General features: G+C 35.4%; 1 protein-coding gene across 4 annotated transcripts in view; it reads right to left on the bottom strand.

Annotated features, from left to right (window-relative positions):
- Positions 1 to 23,880, bottom strand: part of LOC131667483 (NAD(+) hydrolase sarm1) — an 836,900-nt gene that overhangs the window by 430,684 nt on the left and 382,336 nt on the right. For all 4 annotated transcript variants that reach the window (XR_009302201.1, XM_058940916.1, XM_058940936.1 and 1 more), the window contains exon 4: positions 19,177 to 19,344. Coding sequence is in view for 3 of the 4 variants with exons in the window: in XM_058940916.1 (XP_058796899.1) it covers positions 19,177 to 19,344 (168 nt within the window). In the remaining variant the exon portion in view is untranslated. The remainder of the gene's footprint in view (positions 1 to 19,176; positions 19,345 to 23,880) is intronic.

The raw sequence follows: 23,880 nt of genomic DNA on the forward strand, positions 1-23,880 counted from the left end.
TGGAGAAATTGAAGATCCCATTAGTGCTCCAGAAGTTTGCTGGTAAATAATTATTAAATTGAAAAAACGTATTGTGAAACAAAAATATAATACTGTCAATAATGTAAGTAAGTAGTATCTTATAATTAAAATGGATTTGTTGGAAACGTTTATTTCAACTTTTAATATTTAGACTTTCTGGAATATTAGTAAACAATAAAGATACCTCTAGTGAAACTAGAATATTATTTATGTTTTGTCCATACACTCATTTTTGAAAGCCTTTGTAACATTTCAATAATTTCTACATAAATTTTACTGAGATTAGAGCAAAATTTTATACTAATTCGCTGTTCGGTTAGTTCTGCCATTTTCAGCAATAAACAAATTGCGACGAATACAAAGAAGTCATTGTAAACAAATACACGTTGTACGAGAACTAAGACGTTTCATCGAGATCTCGGACTGTTGACGAGTAAGTTAGGAGTTGCTGATGACGTTCGTACCCTCCAGAGGTCGCCTAAGTCTCTTCGTGCAAAAATATGATCGTAGGTCGGATACTTTGGGATAGGTTTCGTATATTTATGGACAGTAACAGACATGGAATAGACAATAATATCTTAATATCACAGGTTGAAATATAAAAAGCCCACAATAATAGTACCATAGGTAGAAAATCAGATCATTTAAACTATGTGTTTTCGTGGTCACTGAATCCAAATCTGATATCAAAATCGTTGCATCAGCTCAGATTTTTTCAGAATTCAGTAAAAGTGCTAAAAAATTCTGATAATTTGTATAACATCAATATAGTATTTGTCAAATACAAAATTGTCCAGTGTCACAGATCAGATCAGATATCCTACATTTTTGTAAGCTTGATCAATTTGAATTTGACGTCAGAATTGTCGTAGCAGATCATCTTTGTGAGAATTCGGAAAAAATGTTGAAAAATATAGATATCTCAAATAGTACAGGATGTAGACCTGAAACTTCTGTACATGCAGTAGACAATATCATGAGTTATGAGCTTACAAATTTCAAGTACACATCATTCTGTCGCATGATTTAGTTTTTAAGTGTGCATTTATTTTTATGATTACAATGATTATGATTACAATACTCTTTCTCGTGCTTTTGGATTAAAAAATCTTGTAATAGAGTCGGCTTATAACGCCGATGAATCCATCGCTATTACCGATTATTTAAAAAGGGGGAAGGCAAGGGAGGCAGTGTATTGCTCCTGACAAGGTAAAGAGAAAGGTAAACGCAATGATCATTCTCTTTATCTCAGTAAATCCATTTATTATAATACGCTACCTTGAGCGTGAACAGTCCGATCACTCTATCGCACGCCTTATCTATTTATACTAACAATCTCCGATCGCTAAAGGAGATGGCCGGCACGTTAGCGCCTTGCCATCTCACTACCGACTCGATATAATTTAAATTACCTTAAACACTTAAACTAGCTGTGCCGGCCCCTGAGAGCCTGGCACAGCGCACAAGCCGCGAGTAGCCGTTAGATAAAGTTTAAAAGAGAGAGTGTCAGAGAGATTAGAGAACGACCTTATGTATGCAGATTTCCTTCCGATACAGCGCCTTGCCGGTGATGGAGATATGGCGTCCCGTAGGCAAATCTGTGGCTGGAAGGGCTCGCTGGAAGTAGTATGCTGGGCCCGGGCAGATTACTATTGCCGTTTTGGTCTCCTCGCCTTTTTCTTGTTAACTGCAGGGGGTCTGTATACCTCTCTCTGCTGTGGGCAACTTTTTACTGACTGCCGCGAATATGCTTCCGAGTGCGTGAGAGACTGCTTCTCACGCTCTCCCCACTCACTTGCCTAATCGACGGCACGCGGCACCGTCAAGTGCGGCTAGTGTCACGCGCCTGCCTGCACTAGTCGCGTTCTTTTCTTTCTCTCTTTTCTCTCTCTTTCTCTTACTCTCTCTCTTTCTCTCTTACAAGAGCGCATGTTACTACGCGCTCTTGTCGACCAATGCCACTGTCTCTCTCTATCTTTCTTCTTCTTACTCGTTGCGGTAGCGATGCTGAAAACATAAAGGCTGGCATCAGGCACGTGAACTATGCGCCATAGGTCTGCCATGAGTCCATGCCGATGGTAGGGAGAGATAGGAGACCCCGGTACAGGTCAAATCCACCAGCACAGTTACAATCTTTTTAATGGATTTTATTTACATTTCTTTCCACTTGGAACAACCTCTCTTGTTAGACACCTGCAAAAATCAGCTACGATATTAACGTCCAATCTTCCTTGATATCGTGCTTACATTTTTTTATGTCCTAGTGAAATCATTCAACTTATTCGTCATTAAAATTATCTAGATTAGTAGGAAAGTAATCTAAATAAGAATGAAGGAAATACAACTTCAGATTCATTAAACAACATAACTTTTCGTATCTTTTCAGTAATTTGCCTACGATATCATTGTAATTTTAACTTTAGTTGTAATCTAAGAAATTCTTTCTTAGAACAACATCCAACCTAAGCACATTTTTCGTCTTTAAACATTATATTTACAAAGTTCTCATCATTTAGCAGAATGTGTAAATTCCTTCTTTTAACTTAGCGTATGATATATTAGGAAATTTTTGCCGTATGTATTGGTAAAATTTTCTCTCTTTATTTAATGTAAGGACAATCTGTTTTATTAAACAAAGATAAATATGAAGAGGCGCAAAAGAATTTTTGTTGGTTCTAATAATTGTTGGTAAAAGATTTTTAGAACTAGGTCTTAATTCTCCTCATTCTATCCAAACACTTTCTCTATAATGGTTTCCTCTATTTGCATTGTTCCATAAGCATAGAAGGCAAGGATACCTTGCGTAACCTGATTATTTACCTATGTGATGTTCGTATCACTTATAAATAAAAATAATTCGAACTCTCGTAATTTAGCTAATGAGTAAGAATTTGTTTCCGATGATTTTACTCTAATTTCAAGAAAATAGCTAAGTGAAACAAATACAATAATTAAGTAAATCAAATATATATAAGTAATTATAAAATATCGAGGAAAGTCAGACAATGCCCTAGTTTCTTATGGTGCGAGTTGTCCCATAAGCAGAGCTAAAGTCTTTCTTGGATAGGATATAATTCGGCCCAAGTTTCTTATAGCGCGAAATGTTCTATAAGTCGAGCTCAAATTATAAGGAAAGGTTAGTCTTGCTTGGTAAATCACAATGAGAGAAAGAACTTAGGTGTTGATCCAAGTTTATTCAAACTCATGCGCTCACTTTGCAAGGCTAGAAGTGAATGAATCTAGCCTGTGCAAAGGTGGGCCTATTTATACACAGATTTTCCCGCTTATTATTGCAGGAGAGATTTCATCGAAAATTCGAGAGACATTCGCGAATTTTGAGAAATGATTTTTCTTCATTTACAAGTAAATAACCATTAATATTAAGTTTTTTACATATGTAAATTTTACAGAACTAGTTATTTGTTGATTTTATACAATATATAATTATCGCCAATAGTGTCGTCAAAAGTTATTAACTAATAAAGTTAATTAACGTGATATTACATTATTTACAATAGAAAATTATTAAAATTTCATATAACTTTATAGTTAATTAATTTTGGAAGTATTTCCAAAATTAATTATTTTAATTAATTAATAACATTTGAATTATGACTAATTTTTCATATTTGTAACGGTTTTCTTTTAATCTTAATATGCGATTATTAGGTTAATTATCTAAGATTTCTAAATCATAAAATTGTAATTATTAAGTATTAACTTAATATTTTCGTTCTATATATCGCTTATTGTTTAAATAAATTATTAGTTGTTTATTTATTAATAACAGTTGTTATTTAGCTGTTATTAATGAAACCAATTCTTACTCATGTTCTATGCTTATTCATTTTACATATAAATTATTTATATTTTTCTAATATTTCATATGTTAATAAATAAATTAACTTTACATATCGATATTCGTTATAAATTTATGATTGAATAAGATATTGTGAATCTGTATGTTAAAATCTATATAATTGATACTTTGTTATATTTAAATTATCTATAATTAACATATTTTTCACAATATTATGATTCATTATATCTATGTCTATTATTTGTGACGTCACGCTATTTGTTTTGACTCGACTCTTATTTGTATACAGTCGCGTAAACAGTGAGGTAGCGCCGCTTAATGTATTGTTTTGACTAAACAGATTAATACGTTAGACTAGTTGCAGTGATTTAATAACAGCTCATAAATAGGACCGTTACATAGTCCCCCTCTTGAAACTGAATAATCTGTGAGAATAAGGTTTCAAGAATTTTTATTTTATGAGCTTTTATTAGTATTTTTTAATTTATTCTTTATATAATTTTTCTTTATTTCTTTATTGTTACAATTATAAAAAATTTCCAGGTGTTGGTGGTCGTTCTGGCTGTTTTGATTCTATTTTGTTTTTTATTTCCTCGATTTTTTCTTTGGTTTTTGTAATTTTTGCGGCCAGCTTCTTGATCTTCTTCTGGATCCTGCGCTTTTGCTTCCTTGATGTTGTTGGTAGAACTGCAGCGGGCACAGGAGCAGAAGGACGTGGCACATTTGAAGGCAGGAAAGATATCGTGGTTTCTTTTTGCGTTTTTGCCTTTGCCATCCAAGTAGGCTTGGATGGTGTCTGTGTGCTTTTGCACAGGGACCAAGGCACCATATTCATTGATGGTACAAAAGGTCTGGCTAATGGTGCTGGGATATAGTATTTCAGATCTGACCCATTGGTCTGAGTGCTGTTACTTCTTCCAGACATCTTTCCAGATCGATAGTGTACTCTCTCTAGTGTTTACATATATTAGATCAATATGAAAATTTGCTTAGAGAGAGAATCTATCCTCTAGTGGCTAAATTTGGTACGGTTTTAATAGAGAAGTATGAAATACACCTCTATCTTTACCATTTTTATATTTCAATAAGTATGTATCTAAACCGATTATGGATTTAATTATATACGGGCCTTCGTATAAGTTTAAGAATTTTTTAATAATTTCTTCTTCTTTATTACTTATATTTTGACTCCGTAATAATACATAATCATTAACTTTATATTGATAATGATGTATATTTTTATTGAAATTATTTGCACGTTTTATAAGTTTATTGTGCATTTTTTTCTTAATATCTTCTACCTGATTATAATTTTTTGGTACCTTTGTTTTGGTGTCAGGTATCCACCGATGCCAAAATCTTTCTGGTTTTATATGTAGATGAGCTTCTATAGGAGTTGTTTCAATTGTTTCATGATATACACAATTCATTATTTGTTGTATTTTGGGAATTAGTGGAGCCCAACCTTTATGATTGTCGTTAGCATATGCTCTTAAAAATCTTCCCAGTTCTCTATGTATTCTTTTTACAATATTGCTTTGTGGATGTCGAATACTAGAAAATACTAATTTTATGTTATTGGCTAAAAGCTTTTCTTTCCATGCTTTAGCTGTGAACTGTGTTCCATGGTCACATATGATTGCTGATGGTTTACCATAATTTGGTATATAATGTTCAAATATTTTTTTAATAGTAGTATATGTAGTTGATCTTTTTATAGGATACATTACTACAAATTTACTAAAGCAATCTATTGTGGTTAAAATGTATTTAACCCCTCCTCGTGAAGTTGGCAATGGTCCATAAAAATCTAAAGACAATAAATCATTTGGTTTTTCAACTAATATAGGCTGCATTATGGATGATATCTTCTTCGTATAATATTTTGTACGTTGACAGAGATCGCAGCGATTTATAGTTTTAGCTACTTTTTTGCGAAGCTTGTAAATATAGAAATTTTCTTGTAACATTTTCGTAATTTTTCTGGATCCAATATGACCATATATTTCATGTATCTCTTGGATCAATTCTTTAATAATTATTTCTGGTAGTAATAATTTATTGTTAATTTTATCTTTTTTATAGACTAAATTGTTATAAATTATATATCTATGGTTGAAATTTTCTTTATTTCTTAAATTTTGTGTATAACCATCATTTTGTTGTAATGACTGCATATTCTTGAAGTATTTTATTAAATTATGTGAAGGTTCTTTCATCAACATAGCAATTTCAATTTCATCTGTATAATTATTACTGCAGTCTGTGATATGTCTAGATAGAAAATCGGCGGCTTTATTCTTATTTCCTGGTAGATACTCATACGTAATGTTGTAGTCTTGAAGAAACAAGCACCACCTCACTAATCTCGCATTTGTAAATTTACAAGTCGTTAAAAATTTCAACGCTTCGTGATCTGTACGAATAATTATTTCTTTCGCACCTCTTAGATACGTTTCTAATTTTAAACATGACCAAGCTACAGCTAATAATTCTTTTTCAGTAGTAAAATAATTTAATTCTGCTCCTTTTAGAGTTCTATATATAAATGTTATAACTTCTTCATCACCTTCATTATTTAATTGTGACAAAGCGGCGGCTATAGTATGGTAACTGGCATCAGTTGTTAATATGTAAGGTTTATTAGGATCAGGAAATTTTAAAGTGATTGTATCAATAAATATTTTTTTCACATTATTAAAAGCTGTTTCATGCTCAGGTAACCATTGATAGCCTTTACTTTGTTGCAATAAATTCATTAAAGGTCTACATATTTCAGCATAATTTTTTGCGAATTTTGTATAAAAATTAACAAAACCAAGAAAGCTTTGCAAGCTTTTCAAATTTTTTGGAGCTTTATAGTTTTGAATTATTTCTAATTTGCTTTTTTGAGCTTTTATACCTTGTGGAGTTATAATATGTCCCAAAAATTCAATTTCTTCTTGAACTAATTTAGACTTTGAAAATTTCAATGTATAATTATCTCTTCGACAACATGTAAATAATGTTCTTAAATGATAAATATGTTCATTGAAGGTTTTAGAAATACATAGTATATCATCCACAAATGGTATTATAAATTGTTTTAAATCGCCAATTGACAAATTTAAAGCTCTCACTAAAGCTGCTGTACTAGTACATGTACCGAAAGGAACTACATTAAATTCGTAGGTATTACCCTCGATTATAAATGCTGTATATTTTTTACTTTCTTCATCGAGAGGAATCTGCCAAAAACTACTTGTTAAATCAAAACTAGAAATAAACTTTACTCCGAAACAATGTTGAAAAATATCATCAATATGTAGTGGGGCTTCATAATCTTTAACTAATTTTTTATTCAATTTTCGAGCATCTAAACAAAATCGCACTGATCCGTCTTTTTTAATGCTTATAACAATTGGATTAATATAATTACTAATTGATCGTCGAATAACGCCATCTCTTAGCATTTCTTTGATTGCAATTCGAACATTTTCTCGATAATTTAACGGTATAGGATACTGTTTTGAGAAATATGGCTCTTTATCTTTCAAAATCAATTTATGAGTATATACTTTCAATAAACCTAATTTTTTACGAAATACATCTTTAAATTCGTACACAAGCGAAGCTATCTCATTTTTTTGAGCATCGGTAAGGTTAGAGCTTTCATCAACTTTCTCATTAATTTCCCCTCGAGTTAGATTGTCAGAATCATTATTTGTAATGCCTGCATCTATTTCATTTCGAGTTAGATCAATGAGTGATGGTATGTCATCCCCAAAATCCGAGACAGTATCATACTGAATAGTTAAGCTTTGATATATACTTTCATCCATAAATGCATCGTTATATTTCATGTTTTCCAAAGTATTATTAATTTCAAAATAAATTTGCACTTTAAATGTGTCAAGTTTGAGCTTTATATTTTTCATAGTATCATAACCGATAATACAATCTTTAATTAATCTAGGAATAATTATGAAGATAATATCAATGTATTGACTACCCCATTTTACATTCAAATAAATTTGTTTTTTCAATCTCACCGATTTTTGGCCTGTAGCTACCTTAATAACGTGTCCACTAATCGGCAAAGTAGGTTTATCTTTAAAATTACTTAAGTTTTGATTGTAAAATTCTTCTGAAATAGCAGAAACTTCACTACCCGAATCAAGTAGAGCTTTTACTGGAATGTTTTCTAATAAAAGAAATATTTCAGGACAAATTCTGCCCCCACTACTATTATCGTTATTTGATAATTCACCGTTAATTTCATGTCTAGGATCTTCAAAAATAGTTAATAATTCTTTTGATAATAAATTGTTACTTGATTTTATTGTTGCAACTCGTTGCAAGCTTTTGCATTTATCCGATTTCCGCGAAGCAACATTTACTCGTTTCCCGAGGAAGTACTAGGTACATCTTGTAAAATCGGTTTTGCAATATTCTTATTTTTATTAGCTTTATTATTCTTATTATTCGACTTACTATTTTCAATCGTTATGCTATTAATTTGTTGTTCTCCGCCGCTATCTTTTTGAGCATGACGTGAACTGATATAATCATCATTATCTAAAGAAGATAAAACTTTAATAAACTCTGATATCTTTTTTATATGTCTAGCTTGAACTAATAAACGCACATCTCTATCAAAATGTCGAGATAATTTATCTATTAATTCTTCTTCATCTAGATTTTCATTTATATCAAAAGCTAGATTAATCTTACGTATAGCATAATTATAACGTGATAATTTTCCACCAAAATATTTTCCAAATTCTATTTTGCGAGTAATATTTCTACGTATTTCAGCGTTCCAAAATTTCTCTTTAAATAACATTTCAAAATCTTCAAAATTTCTAATTTCCCGCTGTACTAAATCATACCAAGAAGAATTTACTCCCGTCATAGATTGAGATAACAAACATAACAATTGAGCAGTATTATAATTACTTGCTTGCAAATAACGTTTGAGATCATTTAAATATTTTACTGGTCGATATTTATAACTATTGTCAAAAACTGGACACGTTAAAGCAGGTTGCTTAATAGTTTCAATAATAGTTTCATTAACAATTGATCTATTTTGTTCATTATTCTTAATTTTATCAATATTCTCACGAAGTACTGAAAATGTTTCATTCATTTCCATAGTAACATTATTTTTCGCTCGAACAATATCATTAAAATTATCTTCACATCTATCTTTTAAAATAGCAATAATTTCATTTGACTTTTCTAAATTTGATTCTAAACTTTTAATTATTTGATCCTGTTCAACCATTTTATTCGTTAATCTATCAACTTTATTACTTAAATTGTTGATAGTTTCACAAATTGTCTTAAAATCATTTTGTAATTTAAATTGATCAGTATGAAATGTCTTTAATTCGTCTACTACGGCTTTTTCCCATTCGTGCGTTCTTTTTTGTTGCACGGTCAATTCTTCACCAATTAGTGATTCACTAAGTTCGTTAAGAATTGTTTCGGGAGCACATTCAGTAGAATTATACATTGAACGTTTTTCGTTTGACATTGTAATATCAACAAAGAAAATCCAAACATACAATCAATTCAATATCAATAATAAATAATATATATAGATGATACTAATCAATCAGTTTACAATACTATATAGGATTTAACAAATAATTGAACAAATTCAAATTATATATCTTAGTAATCAAATTTATTATAAATAATAATACAATTTATGCGCCTGGAGCAGGCCTAGATACTAACATATGTTCTACAGTGTCAGCCAAATGATTTAAATCAGAGCTCATATTTCTCAAACTAGTATCAAATAATTTCATGTTCTTTTTGTAATTATTGCCTAAATTAACAAACGATTCCGCAAGTTCCATATACAATGTACGTAGTTCATTTATTTCTTTTTCCAACGACGCATTCTTACATAGTACTGCTCGCATATGTTTGTTTCTTTTCGGCATAATAACAATTTACAATAAAATTACAAACTAATAAACAAACTAATAAACTAAATGACAAATACTTAACAATAACTAATGTAAAAAGAGTCCTGTCACGGTCGCCAAATGTGATGTTCGTATCACTTATAAATAAAAATAATTCGAACTCTCGTAATTTAGCTAATGAGTAAGAATTTGTTTCCGATGATTTTACTCTAATTTCAAGAAAATAGCTAAGTGAAACAAATACAATAATTAAGTAAATCAAATATATATAAGTAATTATAAAATATCGAGGAAAGTCAGACAATGCCCTAGTTTCTTATGGTGCGAGTTGTCCCATAAGCAGAGCTAAAGTCTTTCTTGGATAGGATATAATTCGGCCCAAGTTTCTTATAGCGCGAAATGTTCTATAAGTCGAGCTCAAATTATAAGGAAAGGTTAGTCTTGCTTGGTAAATCACAATGAGAGAAAGAACTTAGGTGTTGATCCAAGTTTATTCAAACTCATGCGCTCACTTTGCAAGGCTAGAAGTGAATGAATCTAGCCTGTGCAAAGGTGGGCCTATTTATACACAGATTTTCCCGCTTATTATTGCAGGAGAGATTTCATCGAAAATTCGAGAGACATTCGCGAATTTTGAGAAATGATTTTTCTTCATTTACAAGTAAATAACCATTAATATTAAGTTTTTTACATATGTAAATTTTACAGAACTAGTTATTTGTTGATTTTATACAATATATAATTATCGCCAATAGTGTCGTCAAAAGTTATTAACTAATAAAGTTAATTAACGTGATATTACATTATTTACAATAGAAAATTATTAAAATTTCATATAACTTTATAGTTAATTAATTTTGGAAGTATTTTCCAAAATTAATTATTTTAATTAATTAATAACATTTGAATTATGACTAATTTTTCATATTTGTAACGGTTTTCTTTTAATCTTAATATGCGATTATTAGGTTAATTATCTAAGATTTCTAAATCATAAAATTGTAATTATTAAGTATTAACTTAATATTTTCGTTCTATATATCGCTTATTGTTTAAATAAATTATTAGTTGTTTATTTATTAATAACAGTTGTTATTTAGCTGTTATTAATGAAACCAATTCTTACTCATGTTCTATGCTTATTCATTTTACATATAAATTATTTATATTTTTCTAATATTTCATATGTTAATAAATAAATTAACTTTATATATCGATATTCGTTATAAATTTATGATTGAATAAGATATTGTGAATCTGTATGTTAAAATCTATATAATTGATACTTTGTTATATTCAAATTATCTATAATTAACATATTTTTCACAATATTATGATTCATTATATCTATGTCTATTATTTGTGACGTCACGCTATTTGTTTTGACTCGACTCTTATTTGTATACAGTCGCGTAAACAGTGAGGTAGCGCCGCTTAATGTATTGTTTTGACTAAACAGATTAATACGTTAGACTAGTTGCAGTGATTTAATAACAGCTCATAAATAGGACCGTTACACCTAATAATATAGTTATTATTTTGAGATCACCATAAATTTTACAGTTATGTTCTTTATACTCCATTTTTTTCAAAAACTTTTTTCATACTCGATTACTTTGGTTTTAAAATAGTAGAATGAACGATGGATACTTCTGTAAATTAGTTTTAATTATGTAGTAAGATAACCTTCAATATTTGTAGGGATAAACCAATCTCTATCTTTGTAACAGTTCGATTTTAGCTTTAATTGTTTCTGTTTTATTTGTGAAAATAAAAGAATTCGAAGAAGTTTCTCACAAAAGTTTTAACAGTTTTACACTAAATTTTTTTAGTTACTATATGACAAACAAGAGTCTAAACAGTTTCGTAATATTTTATACAGTAAATGCAGTGCATAAAACTAACCAAAATATAAAAGATTGCACATCAACTATATGGAAACAAGTAACCAAGAATGTCTTTAAATATTGTGTTAACAAAATTCTCATCATATAGCAGAATGTGTATTTGCGGTTTGCCGAAAAATTCTTTTAAGTTAGCGTTAGAATAACCTCCAATCTTCATCTTTGTAACAGTTCAAATTTAGTTCGTTCACCAATCCATTTACGTGTAAATAATATATTAGTTTTTCTTTTTCTGTGAAAAATTTTTGAAACTGATAATCTTTTGTTCGATAAAAGCTAGCTTTGGTTTCTTTCTGTACCTTTCTGTACGTTCCTCGTTTTTTTAATTCTAATGCTAGTAGTTCAGTTGCTTCTGTTGATAAACTCTAATCTATAACTCGATTATTCTATTCTTTTTGAAAATACAAATGAACTGATTTGCTGTGGCAGGTTGGAACATATTCATCTGAATTTTGGTCCTTGACACTTGCTTCAAATTCATCTGAATTTTCGTCCATAGATATTCGATTTATCATTGAAGCTATCTCCTCTGGTATTGTTCCTGAAGCAATTGCGGCGGGGGAGAGGGAGAGGAAAAATAAATGACACGAATTTTTCCGGTCTCGCACTGTCGCCAGCGACGCAGTTAGCCGAGACAACGTATACAGCTTTATTTTATTTGTTGGGCGCCAGCTACCGGGCTCTCACGTTAGGAGAGCAGGTAGCGCTGCAACGTTAGCTGGCTCGATGTGATCCTGCCGGTCGCTGTGATGGTCGGGTGGTTTCCCCGCTGCTTCCTTCCTCGTCGTCGTCGGTCTTGCGCGGGCTATCACCTGTAGGAGATGAGAGGGGGGCGCGAAGTCCTAAACGGAGATCGTTGGGTTCGAAACAGGGAAACTCATTGAACGAAAGAGAGAAGGGGCAACGGGTGGTTTTTTCAGGCCACCCACGGCTGCGGCTCGATCGGCTAATCAGGTGTGGTTCAGGGCACGATGACTCTCGGCTCAGAATCGGGTATATCGAGGGAGGCGCCACAGGGGCACCTCGACTAACGGGTTAGTGGTACAGGGAACATCTCCCTCCGGTCCTTCGTTTGCTAGTAGTGTGATTCCCACGACAGCGGCTATTGGTTAGGCGGAGATCAAGTCGTTCGCATGCGCGCTCGTGATCCCGAACCGATCGCGACAGCTACGGGGGACGAGGTAATCAAGTGGGTGTAGTCAATGATAAAACCAATTTAAGTACGATTCAGATTTATTAGGCCAACAGTCCCAGGTCAGCCCAGTAGTCAACCCTTCGCGATGGTCAGCCTGATCTAAGTTAACGGGGGCGCGAGTGGCGTACTACGACGCGAAGCTGATTTAGGCGGACAATAACTCGGGTGAATACTTTCGGATCTCGAACGCAGTTACGCGATGTCTGGCTGTTTACTTGCGGCGAAAGTTCCAGCTCACTGGAGGTAAATACGCGCAGGAATTCGGTCGGTCGCACGAGGTCGGGCTACCCAATCGACAATGCTGACAATTCAGAGCGATAATCCTACGGTGAAAACAAGTTAATAACGCGTACACAAACTCATCGGCTGAACGAAGGTCAAGCGCGGCTCACACAGCATTCACCCGGTCTTAACAAAGAGTTTGTCAGCACGCGTAATGTTTGTCGCTCGCGCGAAGGTCATACGGCACTCCCGAGGACGCGGACGTTCGACAATCACGCGACTCAACGGAAAAGCTCACCTCAAATCAATAATTCGTTTAGGTTAAGCGGGATATTTGCGGCATACAAATGCGCGTATGAAAACGTATCTTCCAGCGACGGGCAACGGTGCGACAACGAAAATTCAACCGGAAGGCTAACGATAAGAGCACGTATAAAGAGATCGGTCAGATACGCGAAGGTCATGCGGCACTCCCGAGTATCTAGCGTTTAAGTGGTCGCGCGGAGGTCAGATGGCACTCCCGAGGAAGTGGACGGACAACATGCGATTTATCTGAGAGAAAAAGCGTACTCACTCGGGTATTTCCCTAGGATGGTCGCGATTGCGAACGGCTGAGGCTGTTGCTCGTGGCTGGCGGGCCTGCTGCTGCGTCGCTACTGCTGCGGGTGATGCTGTTCTACTACTCTGCTCTCCTATCACTATTCCCTTATCACTGTTTCTATCACTGCTTCTATCACTGCTTCTCTACCTGCTTTTCTGCTTCACTATTCTGCTTTTCTGCTTCACTATTCTTCTTTTCTGCTTAACTATTCTACTTTCTGCATCTATATTCTGCTCTCTGCTTCAATATTCTGCTCTGCCCGGATGTCCCGCTCGTCTGGTCGACACCAGGGCTGGACGGGTTCTGGCGCGCCGTTTTTCGGCGACGCGCCGCTTCTCCTAGCTTACTTCCCCTTAGTTATTGTTGATTGGCTGATTTGTTGCTAAGCCGGGTCTCAGCGCCGTCTATACCGATATTTTTCGCCCGCGCAATTTGTTTATTGGTCGGGTCTTGGCGCCTAATTTACCTACTGGCTACGGAGATAGCGTCGATTTCGTCCTATTAGCCTAGCTACCCCTAAGCCGATAACGATTGGCTGGTCAGTTAGCGTCGCTTGTCTATCCTTTTTCTATCTATTGCTCGGAAGGTCTTGCTGATTCCCCTCATTCGCGTATCGGCGGTCTAGCTCACTTTCACGCGCTCAGTCGCCCCTACCTTAGTCTAGCTAAGTCTGCCTCAGTTAACGGGGGCTTGCGATCGGCTGATCGCGGCTGGAAACTTTAAGGGCTTCCAGCTTCCCGGGGTCGTGAGTGCGCGAGGGGTTGTACGCGAGCGTAAGGGTCGTGCGCATCGGTCAGGGAGACTTCCGGAGGCCATAGTTCGCGAGATCCGGATGTGCGTGGGCGGGTGTATGCAGTCGTGGCTGTTCTGCTGCATAGTGCCGGTAGTGTATATTTTTCGTGTGATGACGCATCATCACACAATATTACTTTCTTTATTTGTTTCTATAGAAAGTCAATTTAAAAATGGTACTGAAGCTTTTAGGACGCTTGGAACTTTAGGATACACAATTTGTGAAGTTGTTGCTATGTTGTAAACTTCGTAATTAGATTAAATAAATATAACATTCTTGGCTACTTGTTTCCATATAGCTGATGAACAATCTTTTTTATTTTGGTTAGTTATATGGGCTGCATTTACTGTATAAAATATTACGAAACTGTTTAGACTCTTGTTTGTCATATAGCAACTATAAAAATTTAGTGTAAAACTGTTAAAACTTTTGTGAGAAACTTCTTCGAATTCTTTTATTTTCACAAATAAAACAGAAACAATTAAAGCTAAAATCGAACTGTTATAAAGATAGAGATTGGTTTATCCCTACAAAGTTTGAAGGTTATCTTACTACATAATTAAAACTAATTTACAGAAGTATCCATCGTTCATTCTACTATTTTAAAACCAAAGTAATCGAGTATGAAAAAAGTTTTTGAAAAAAATGGATTATAAAGAACATAACTGTAAAATTTATGGTGATCTCAAAATAATAACTATATTATTAGGTAAATAATCAGGTTACGCAAGGTATCCTTGCCTTCTATGCTTATGGAACAATGCAATTAGAGGAAACCATTATAGAGAAAGTGTTTGGATAGAATGAGGAAAATTAAGACCTAGTTCTAAAAATCTTTTACCAAAAATTAGTAGAACCTACAAAAATCCTTCTTTCGTCTCTTCAGATTAATCTTCGTTTAATGAAAAAGTTTGTCCTAAAATTAAATAAAGAAGGAAAATTTTACCAATACATACGGCAATAATTTTCTAATATATCAGACGCTAAATTAAAATAAGGAGTTTACACATTCTGCTAAATGATTAGAATTTTGTAAATACAATGTTTAAAAACGAAAAATGTGCTTAGGTTGAATGTTGTTCTAAGAAAGAACTTCTTAGATTACAACTTGTAGCGGGAATTTTCGGGGGGTCTTAGCCTCGCTCTCGAATCTCTTCCGCCACAAGGCCTGTTTGGCTCTTTATCCCCGATTTTTTAGGGCGCCAGACCGCCGTGTAATTAGGGTAATCGTCGGGGATAGGGCCTAATGTCGCAACGTACTCCGGTTTGCTCCAAGGGCGACTACGCAGTGTGGGCAAACGTATGGAGACTCGCGATCTCCTCTATTCCAGGCCTTGATGTCCAACAATTTGGCTTCCTTCAATCTTCTCGTTTGTAATGTGCCGGTAGCTCAGGTTGTGACACTCTACCTCGGGTCGAAGGTTCGTTCGAATTCGCGCGTATTTCACCTATCGTGGGAACCGAAAAATAACGAACCAGTGTTTTCCGATTACAACCGTCCACGGCTGAAAATAATCAGCATGCAAAGAAGGTAGGGTGACAAGAAGCCAAATTTATAAAGAAAAATTGATCACTCGTTATTAAATTTATTTCACCCTACATACGCACGTGGTCTAATTAACTAGAGAGACTAAAATTTTTTCATTCGATCTTTGATTAAACGAAAATGGCGGAATGGTCAGCGCGACGTAATCGAAGAATTACTACCTGGTTTAATTAGACTTAACTTTCAATTACGTCCTAATAATCGAGCAATTAGCGCGACCTAACTCAACTACTAATTATCTTCCGATTAATTAAACACTTACTCTAAATTCGGATGAAGGCGAAAGGTCAGCACGAATTTGCTAAACACTAATCTTCTTCGCGCCTAAATCTCGCGGTAAATTAGAATACTGGCGAAAGGTCAGCGCGAATGATCTAAACTCTGATTTTCTTTGCCTAATTCTAAGACTCACGTTAAATACCAAGAAATGGCGGAAAGGTCAGCGCGAATCACTTGAAACAATAAGTATCGGCATCGACGGATCCACGCGTCGCGGCGACCTGTTATACCGAGAGATTTACAGCCGCACTCCGCGATTTCTAATAGTGAGTGGCACTTTACCTACTTACAATTTTCTGCTGAAGATTCGACAAGCGAAATTACTGCGGGAAGAACTAGCACAATCACTCCTTCTGGCTAGAAGAGTAGCGGCAAAATGGACGAGAATCGGCTTTTCGCGGTCATAGATCGCTGTTCTTCTCCTCTTTTCGAGAAGAAATACTATTATTGGTCAATATGCTAATTCGGATATCGGTAGCGCTCTCCGAATATTTCATCATTGGTCCGTATGTAAATTAGAAAGATACAGCGCCCTCGTTTATTCTTCTACTTTCTCACCCCCCCCCCCCCCACTAAGTTAGCTAGCATTGATTGATGGGAAAGATCTACCCCTACTCTTATCTATTTTTCTATGCGGACGGAAATCAAATTTTATTCTAACCCGCTTATTGGTCGTGACGTCACCAGCGAGTTTCGTCAGAGGCTCAAATTTTATCAGTCAATTTATCAATTTAATTTATCGGAACGTTGGTCGCTTATCATTAGGGTTGTCGGTCGCATACAAATTTTTTTAATTCAGTATTTTTCCATTTTCGTTTTTAATTTCAACTTTAATTAATTGCGAGTAATAAAATAATTTAAGTCATTTCATTTGTAGCGCCCTCATCTTCACATTTACATTTAATTCTATTTATCATTTCGCTCGTTTCATAAAGTCTATCTCGCTCGCTCTTGTTTAGTCTATCTTGCTCGCTCCCGCTTAGTCTGTCTCGCTCGCTCACGTTCAGTCTGTCTCGCTCGCTCGCTCTCAGTCTGTTTACCTCGCTCATATTCAGTTTGTCTCGGCGCTTTAAAATGGCCGCTCGCTCTCTCGCGCGTGCACCTCGTGCTCCGATACCGGTCTTTGGAGCGCCTCCTGGAGCGCTCCTGTTTTAGTCAGGTGATGTGTTTTCGAGTGTTTGTTTTTCCGGGTGTCATTAGTGGTCATCATTGTGAATGTGTGGCGCTCAGGATGTCGCCGATGCTGTGCGGCAGCCCGACACAGCTGATTGCCGGCTGCCACTTCATCAGCGATTTTCTGCTCACCTCAGGTGTGCTAGCGTCCCACGAGTGTTAGTGTTAGTATCTGAGAGTGTAACGGACTTGCATGTGTCATCAATATGCATTTCCATTGCATTTCCCAGTAAAGTTCCCCGTGTTTTTTCTCCGGTCGGCAACAGGTAGTCGTGAGGGTGAGTGTGTGCGTGCGCTTTCTTATTTTGTAGTGTACTCCATTTTTAAGTGTTCGTTGGATCACGTTCGAAGATATTGCTTTGCCAATATCTTCGGTGTTGTTGTTCGGACATAAAAGAAAATGAGTGTCTGTTTTAGGGCGCGTCTGGGTTCGCGTTATACGACTGGTTACGGGGTGGCAAGGGACAGGAATGGCTTTCCTGAGGTGTTGCAAATAATGCAATACTCTCAGGTAAAGCCTTGTAATGTATCGCATTACAATCTAAAGTTAAAATTACAATGATATCGTAGGCAAATTACTGAAAAGATACGAAAAGTTATGTTGTTTAATGAATCTGAAGTTGTATTTCCTTCATTCTCATTTAGATTACTTTCCTACTAATCTAGATAACTTTAATGACGAATAAGTAGAATGATTTCACTAGAACATAAAAAAATGTAAGCACAATATCGAGGAAGATTGGACGTTAACGTCGCGGCTGATTTTTGCAGGTGTCTAACAAGAGAGGTTGTTCCAAGAGGAAAGAAATGTAAATGAAATCCATTAAGATTTTTTAATCCAAAAACACGAGGAAGAGTATTGTAATCATAATTATTGTAATCATAAAAATAAATGCACACTTACAACAAAATTATGTGTACTTGAAGTTTTTAAGCTCATAACTCACGATATTGTCTACTACATGTACACGAGTTTCAGGTCTATATCCTCTACTATTTAACATATCTATATTTTTCAACATTTTTGCCGAATTCTCACAAAGATGATCTGCTAGGATAATTCTGACGTCAAATTCAAATTGATCAAGCCTACAAACATGTAGAATATCTGATCTGATTTCCGACACTGTACAGTTTTGTATTTGACAAATACTATATTGATGTTATACAAATTACTAAAAAATTACAAATAATTTTTTAGTACTTTTGCTGAGTTCTGAAAAAATCTGAGCTGAAATTTACAAAAATAACTTTTGAAGGTAGTCAATGTCGATCAGCTTGCGTGATTTGGCATCTTCAAAATATGGAGGTTGCTTAACACCATGTCGATTGAGTAAAATTCTAACTTATAGGTCCGGATTTTCAAAACACTAGACAATTATTCATAAAGTAAAGGCGAGATACATAAGAACTGTTTGAATTTGTGAGTTAAGATGTGTTGAGATATCGATTAGCTCAAATGTTACTCGAATATTGTTCTCTTTAGAACAAACAGGCAATTTTTTCCAATCAGATCTTTCAGTATTATAACAGAACAAAATACTCAGATAAACTACTCTGCGAATGTCATGAAATAATAATTAATAATGCTAATAACGAAATATATACTTTTCATCATTTCCATTTAATCTATAATATATGAAAATATAGAAATTGTTAAGTTGAATTCATCACTGTAAATATAAGTACTGAAATTACCTTCGAATTAGATAAAGTTTTTTCTTTTGTTACTCCTTCTACTTCAATGAGAGCTCGAGAAGCTACGGCTGCACTCTGTTCTTTATATTGAATATCGTTTGATTGTATAGCTCTCATCTCTGCTCGATTAGCTGTTGCTTTTTCAGCTTTAAAACCTTCAGTTATTACCTATATACAAAAAGTAGTAGTTGATTAATTTTATTATAATTACTAGAATACTGCAATTAAATTTTTGTTAAATAAAATGATTGCTATATCAAACTATATAAACGATTTTATTACTTATACAGTCAATAGTTATAATGATCAATGAGAGAAAAGTTGGATAGTTAATGAAATAACCTATCGTTTAATAACACAGGCCTATAAAATTTCAAAATGGAAAATACCAAGAAACGCTATAGTAAATTTCCGTAGGGTTCGGAAGTGGATAATCTGAATCTGGCTTCAGAATTGACATATCACCTTATATTTTCGAGATATCTTAACCTAAAAGTGCTACAATCACGATATTTTTCTATGTTCAAGGTTATGTAACATTATTAATAAACTTTTTCCACGGCAAAGTGAAGCCATAACAATGCAGCACTATTGCCCATTGAAACCTATTTTTAAATTAGACTTATCTTTTTTATACATCGAGATATCATTGATTGAAGTTAAGTACTTTAGCAGTTACGCAATAAGATTAAATACGTGTATCTAGCATATTCCAGACTCTTGAACTTCAGTTGCTTTAAGTTCTAATCCTTGTAACCTGTGACTATGTAACCTTTGACCTTTGAACTCTAATTACCTTAATCCAACCTCCGATTCCTGTAAGCTAGTAGGAAAGAACCTTACATCCTTGAATACCAATTGCCTTAACTTTCCACTCCTGTAACCTATGACCATATAACTCCAGTTCTCTGAATCTCATTTGCCATAACCTAACTCAACCTAACTTCTGTAATCTATTATTTTAATGCTGTTTAGAAACTGTTAAAATAATTAACATTAATCAATGATATATCATTGAAAAAAATCAAATTCAAAGAAAAATATCTCTAATTCAAAAAATGAAGTTCAAATGGCAGGAGTGCTGCTTTGTATTGCTTTTACTGGTTCTTGGAAATAAAATGTATTCAAAATGTTACACAATCTCGAACATAGCAAATAATCGTGATTTTTTCACTTTTAAATTAGGATATCTCGAGAACCTTGGGTGATAAATTAATTCTGAAGCCAAACTCGGATTCAGCGCATCGAATCTTCGAAATATACTGTTGCGTTACTGATTTTTTTTTTTTTTGATGTAGCCTGCGTAATAGAAAACGTCTCATCAGCAATTTCGCTGACCTCCTGAGATTTTATTAAAATACAAGAAACAACAAGAACAACGCAAATTTATTAAATTGTTACACGAATCAATAACTCAAAGTAATATTCATATTTGCTTTGTCAATAACGATTAAATCGTGTATAAGCTATGGAATATTTCTCATAGTCAGACGAACTAAAATGAGAAAAATTTTACCTTGCATTGATGTTATATACTATCAATATCAACTAAATAATGAGATTAAAACCTTAATTTTAATCTGTTTTAAAGAAATTAACAAAGGATTTACATAAGTGATTAAGAAATTATACATTCTCTTTCTTTTTCAAGCTGTTATTCGTTAAACCAATGTATAGCATTTTTAAAATTTTGCGTTTTTTGTAATTATTTTTGTAATGCAATATCTTAGTATATCTCTCTTAAAAATTATGTGATAAGGTATTCTTATGTACCATACTAAGTTGCACTCCTAATGTTTTTTTGATATTCGCTTAATCACGTTCCTAGTGATTTTTTACTTTTACCAATATAGACTACTTGATGTCGTTTACATTAAAACTTGTATACAATACCATTTCTTTCTAATAACTTAGTTTTATCTTTTTCCGAATGTATTATTTTTTGTAGCGATTTGCTTAATTAAAATTTTTTTTTAAATATTTTGGCCTTTCAGAATGGCTATATATTTTTAGATTAAGTAGACAAACTAGAGAGGCCTTAGCTCAGGGGGGTATCAGCTCACTGAACTGATGTCCTGCATTTTGAGCTGATGCCCGTGCATTTTCACTACGGCACTGTCAACTCACCTCCTCCTTTTCCCGTACTAAGTTGATGCCCGTACTTCGGCACTGTCGACTTACCTCCCCTTCCCTCCCTTACTGAACTAATGCACGTGCATTGCATGCCGTGCTTTGGCACTGTTGACTCACTTCACAACCTCCTTTATTGAACTGATGTGCTCCCTGAGCTGATGCCTGTGCGTTCTATATTTCATGCTTTCTGATCATTGTACTTGTGTGTGTGTGTGTGTGTGTATGTGTGTGTTTGTGTATCTGTTAAATATTTCAGACTTAATAAAGTAAATTTTATTGAAAAAAACAAACGAACAGGTCGGGGGATCGAACCCGCGTCCTCTGGATCCGAAGGTAGATGCTTTACCGCCAAAGCCGCTGCCACTAGTACCTCAGACAATTCTTATCGTCTATATTTGCTATTCATGATTGGTATAGGGCCCCAAGCAACTCGTATATGATAAATTTTTTTTGCAGTACAACGTGTGGTATGCGCGCGCGCGTGTGCCTGTCACCTACCGTAGATGGTTTAATAAAAAAGTGCAACTACCAAGATGAAATAATAAATTATTTTTTATTTACAAAAATTTATAAAAAACTGTAATAAAACTTATTGTAATTACTGACTACTGCTGCTACTGCTGCTGTCGTCGTCAGCGCACAATTTCGCTATTTCATAGCGCGGTCCACCGTCCAGCCAATCACTTACAAATGTTAGCCGCTTTCTGCCAGCGATGACGGTGCGTATTGGTTAACTGCTGGTGGTGGTGACGCCGAACGATGTTGAGGGATGCTGGTTATTCGTCGATGTCGAGGACTGCTGGCTTCTTATCGGTGATGATGTCGACGGCTGCTGGCTGTTCGTGTCCGTCGGAAACCTTGATTGGGACAGGATCAGCTAACACACAACGTGCCTGACGGGTACGATCCTCACAACACATCTCCGACTTCCACACTGTGGAGGTAACTCCAACCAGTGCGGCCGCCGACTGCAGCGACCAGCAGCACAGTATGCGCAGTCCTAGCCCTCGCAGTCTGGCATGGTGTGGTCGTGATTGTCGACCTGCAACGAAGAAATGAAAGAAACTTATAATAAAGTGCCCCGATTAGAAAAAAAAGTATTATTTGTATTGAAAAAACAAATCATACCTTTCCTCATCGGCGCGATGTTTCTCGTTGCTTTTGCTACTCTGGTGAAACTAAATTTACCAAGAGCGATTGAGGCGCCGGGAGATCTATGAAAGGTGCTGGAGGCATCACTAGGTCAACATGTGTCACGCGTCGTAGTGGTGGTGGTGGACGCGTAACGATAACCTCGCATATCATCTCCAAGTCATCATCATCATCAGATCTATAAAAAAAAATTATATAGGAAAAAATAATTTATATATATACGAGGGTGGTCCGATAAGTACTTAGCCTCACCGCCCGATGGCGCCACTCTCGTAAAAGAAATATTCTATCACGTAGTACAACCTTCTCGATGGTTACTGTCGAGATTTCAGCCGGATCGGAGTTGTAGTTTATTTTTGAGAGCGTGTGAAAGCAAGTCTGTCCGTTGATTTTTGAAAAATGATAAAAGAGCAGTATCGGTCGGTGATTCGATTCTTGCTTTTGGAAGGGAAATCGCGCAGCGAAATCAAAAAGCGCTTGGATGCTATGTAGGTGACTCTTCTCCTTCAATGGCGACCGTCATAAATTGGTTTAACGAGTTTCAACATGGTCGCACGTCGATTTTTGAAGAGCCACGTCCAGGTGCTCCGAAAACAGCTACCACGGAGGATAACGTGACAAAAATTCACGATCTCGTATTTGGCAGATCGACGATTGAAGGTGCACGAGATAGCTAAGATCGTAGGCATCTCAAAAAACCGCGTGGGTCATGTCTTGCATGAAATTTCGGGCATGAGAAAGCTGTCGGCGCGATGGGTGCCGCGTTTGCTCACTCCGAACAGCAAGCGCAACCGTGAGACAACTTCAGAGCAATGTCTGACGCTGTTTAAGCGCAATCCGAAGGAGTTTCTGCGTCGTTTCGTGACAGTCGACGAAACATGGATACACTGGTATACACCAGAGATCAAGGAACAGTTGAAACAGTGGACTTTACCCAGAGAAAGTGCTCCGAAGAAGGCGAAGACTGCCCCATCGGCCGGAAAGGTGATGGCCACCGTTTTCTGGGATTCACAAGGTGTGATCTACATCGACTACCTGGAGAGGGGCAAAACGGTCACAGGGCTGTACTATGCCGAATTATTGGGCCGATTCGACGTCGAATTGCAGAAAAAACGGCTCCATTTGGCGAAGAAAAAAGTGCTCTTCCACCATGACAACGCACCGGCTTACACCTCCGCCGTCGCCATGGCCAAATTGGTCGAATTAGGCTACGAACTGCTGCCCCATCCACCGTATTCTCCAGATTTAGCCACGTGTGACTCCTTTTTGTTTCCAAACCTAAAAAAGTCACTCGCCGGGCAGAAATTTGAGTCGAATGAGGAGGTAATCGCTGTCACGGAAGCCTACTTTTCAGATCTCGAGGAAACGTATTTTTCAGACGGGTTAAAGAAGTTGGAGCATCGCTGGGCCAAGTGTATC

This window comes from Phymastichus coffea, unplaced genomic scaffold, assembly GCF_024137745.1.
Source record: "Phymastichus coffea isolate CEN01 unplaced genomic scaffold, Cenicafe_Pcof_1.1 PCOF00005, whole genome shotgun sequence".
Lineage (NCBI taxonomy): Eukaryota > Metazoa > Arthropoda > Insecta > Hymenoptera > Eulophidae > Phymastichus > Phymastichus coffea.